This window comes from Neopelma chrysocephalum, unplaced genomic scaffold (assembly GCF_003984885.1).
Source record: "Neopelma chrysocephalum unplaced genomic scaffold, ASM398488v2 Primary Assembly neopelma1_185580, whole genome shotgun sequence".
Lineage (NCBI taxonomy): Eukaryota > Metazoa > Chordata > Aves > Passeriformes > Pipridae > Neopelma > Neopelma chrysocephalum.
Genome location: NW_020938722.1, coordinates 1 through 3,057, shown reverse-complemented (window position 1 = coordinate 3,057; position 3,057 = coordinate 1). Strand labels below are relative to the sequence as shown.

The following is a 3,057-nucleotide window of genomic DNA, read 5'->3' as shown; positions in this document are numbered from 1 at the left end:
CACCTGGGATACACCTGGATACACCCTGAACACCTGGGATACACCTGAGATCATCTGAGAACACCTGGGATACACCCTGAACACCTGGGATACACCCAGGATACACCCTGAACACCTGGGATATACCTGGGATACACCTGGGATACACCCTGAACACCTGGGAACACCTGGGATCACCTGGGATCACCTGGGATACACCTGGGATACACCTGGGATACACCCTAAACACCTGGGAACACCTGGGATCACCTGGGACCACCAGGGAACACCCCGACCACATCCCGGACACCCTGTGGTGCCCTCCCTCCCCCTCACCCCACGGAGAGGAGGACGGCCCCCCTCCCCCCCCCCCCCCCCCCCCCCCTCGCGCCCCCCGTGACCCGACCCCCCTGACCCCTGACCCCCCTGACCCCCCTGACCCTTGACCCCGCTGACCATGAGTCGCCGCATTCTCTCCTTCTCGATGCGCTCGTTCTCCTTCTTCTGCTCTCGCTCGGTGTTGGCGTGGTACGTGGCCACCGCCTTGGTCAGCTTCTGGATCTTCCCGCTCACGCTGCGGTGGTACTCCTTGAAGTCCTTGGCGTGCTGCAGGATGCTGTTGAGGTATTCCTGAGGGAACCAGGAATGACTGTTGGTCTTGACCTCTGAACGCCGCGGTCGGGAGGGACCGGCGGCCGGCAGCCGAGACCGACGGTCGCTGGAGGGTCCCAACGGTCATTGGGTGGTCCCAAGGTCATTGGAGGGTCTCAATGGTTATTGGGTGGTGCCAAGGTCATTGGGTGGTTCCAAGGTCAATGGAGGGTCTCAAAAGTCATTGGGTGGCCCCAACGGTCACTCGAGGGTCCAAAGGGCCATTGGAGGGTCCCAACGGGCATTGGGTGGTGCCAAGGTCATTGGAGACTCCTAATGGTCACCAGGTGGTGCCAAGGTCATTGCAGGGTCCAAATGGTCATTGGAGGGTCCCAACAGTCACTGGAGGTTCTCAATAGTCATTGGGTGGTGTCAAGGTCAATAGAGGGTCCCAATGGTCATTGGGTGGTCCCAACAGTCACTGGAGGGCCCCAACGGTCATTGGAAGGTCCCAATGGTCATTGGGTGGTCCCAAGGTCAATGGAGGGTCCCAACAGTCATTGGAGGGTCCCAACAGTCATTGGGTGGTCCCAAGGTCATTGGAAGCTCCCGATGGTCACTGGAGGGTCCCAATGGTCATTGGAGGACCCCAACGGTCATTGGAGGGTCCCAACAGTCATTGGAGGCTCCCAACAGTCACTGGGCAGTCCCAACAATCATTGGGTGGGGCCAAAGTCATTGGGTGGTCCCAATGGCCATCAGCCAACCCCAACAGCCACTGGTCAAGACCAAGAGTCCTTGGGTGGTCCCAACAGTCACCGGAGAGTCCCGTAGCCCTTGGATGATCCCAGTGGCCACTGGACAGTCCCAGTGGCCATTGGACGGTCCCAGTGGCCACTGATGATCCCACCACCCACCACCAGACCCTTGCCCGCCATCCCCCACCCTTGGCCACCACCACCCAACCACCGGCCCGGCGTTGACCTCCAACCCCCCGGAACCCCCAAAAATCCCCTTTTCCCGCCGCCTCCGCCCCGTTATTCCCTAAAAACCCCCCGTTCCCTGCCGGACCTGGTGCTTCTGGCGGCGCTTCCGCTCCTGCTCGATCTTCTGCTGCTTCTCCAGCTTCTCGGTGATGCGAGCCTCGCGCAGCGACTGCCGCTTGCTGCGCTTGTAGGCCTTGGCGTTGAGCGCCGTCTCCAGCGCCGTGTCCCGCCGCATGCACACCACCACCTCCTGACGCAGCTGCAAATCCCGGGAAAAATGGGAAAATCAGATCCCAGCGCTCCTGGAACTCCCAGGGATCACGGTGCTCCCAGGGGATCTCAGTGGTCACGGCACTCCCAGGGATCCTGGTACTCCCGGTACTTCCAGGGACCCCGGTGCTCCCAGGGATCCTGGTGCTGCCAGGCACTCCCAGGGATCCCGGCACTCCCAGGGATCCCAGCGCTCCCAGTGCTCCCAGGGATCCCGGTGCTCCCAGGGATGCCGGCACTCCCAGGGATCCCAGTACTCCCAGAGATCCCGGCGCTCCCAGGGATCCCGGTGCTCCCAGCACTCCCAGGGATCCCAACACTCCCAGCATTCCCAGGGATCCTGGCGCTGCCAGCACTCCCAAAGGTCCCAGCATTCCCAGGGATCCCAGCATTCCTGGCGCTCACCTGGCGCTGGAAGTTGAGGAGCCGCAGGGCCTTGAGCTCGATGGTGGCTTTGGTCCGCAGGTCCCCGGCCAAGGATCCGGGCAGGTTTTCCAGCTCTTGGATGCGGTGGGCGATGCGGGCCTGGAGCCTGAGGGGGGATTTTTGGGATGAGTTCCGGCTCCGCTCCCACCCCGGCATCCCACCTGGAGTCGCTCCGGGAATGCCGGGATGGGATTTGGGAACACCCGGACACGGAGGGGCCGGAGTGCGGCCAGGGGAGGGTCAGGAGGAATCTCCAAGGAAAACCAATCCCCGCTCATCCCCTTGGATCTCAGGAATAGGGAAAATGGGATGGGGGCCGAGACTCTGGGAGCAGCCCCGGGAATGTCCCATTTTTCCCCAACCATGGCTCCCGGGGCAAGGAATCCCTGGAATGCCTGTACTCCTGGGGCAGGGGATCCCTGGAATGCCTGTACTCCAGGGTAGGGAATCCCTGGAATCCCTGTACTCCCCAGAATCCTTCCTATATTCCCTGTAATCCCCAGGATCTCTGGAACACACGGAATCCCTGGATTCCTGGGGCAGGGGATCCCTGTACTCCCTGTATTCCCTGGGATCCATGTATTCCCGGGGCAGGGGATCCCTGCACTCCCTGTATTCCCTGGGATCCCTGTATTCCCTGCATTCCCTGGGATCCCTGGACTCCCTGTATTCCCTAGGATCCCTGTATTCCCTGGGATCCCTGTACTCCCTGTATTCCCTGGGATCCCTGTATTCCCTGGAATCCCTGTATTCCCTTTGATCCCTGTACTCCTTGCATTCCCCAGAATCCCTGTATTCCCCGTGA

General features: G+C 61.4%; 1 protein-coding gene across 1 annotated transcript; it reads right to left on the bottom strand.

Moving 5' to 3' along the window:
- Positions 1 to 410: 410 nt before the first annotated feature.
- Positions 411 to 2,408, bottom strand: LOC113962849 (transcription activator BRG1-like; the record flags this gene model as incomplete). The annotated part of the gene is made up of 3 exons (XM_027673630.1): positions 2,232 to 2,408; positions 1,642 to 1,815; positions 411 to 609 (listed from the first exon to the last, which is right to left on the bottom strand). Coding segments are annotated over exons 1-3 (550 nt in total), but the record flags the coding sequence as incomplete, so codon positions are not given.
- Between the last annotated feature and the right edge of the window lie 649 nt (positions 2,409 to 3,057).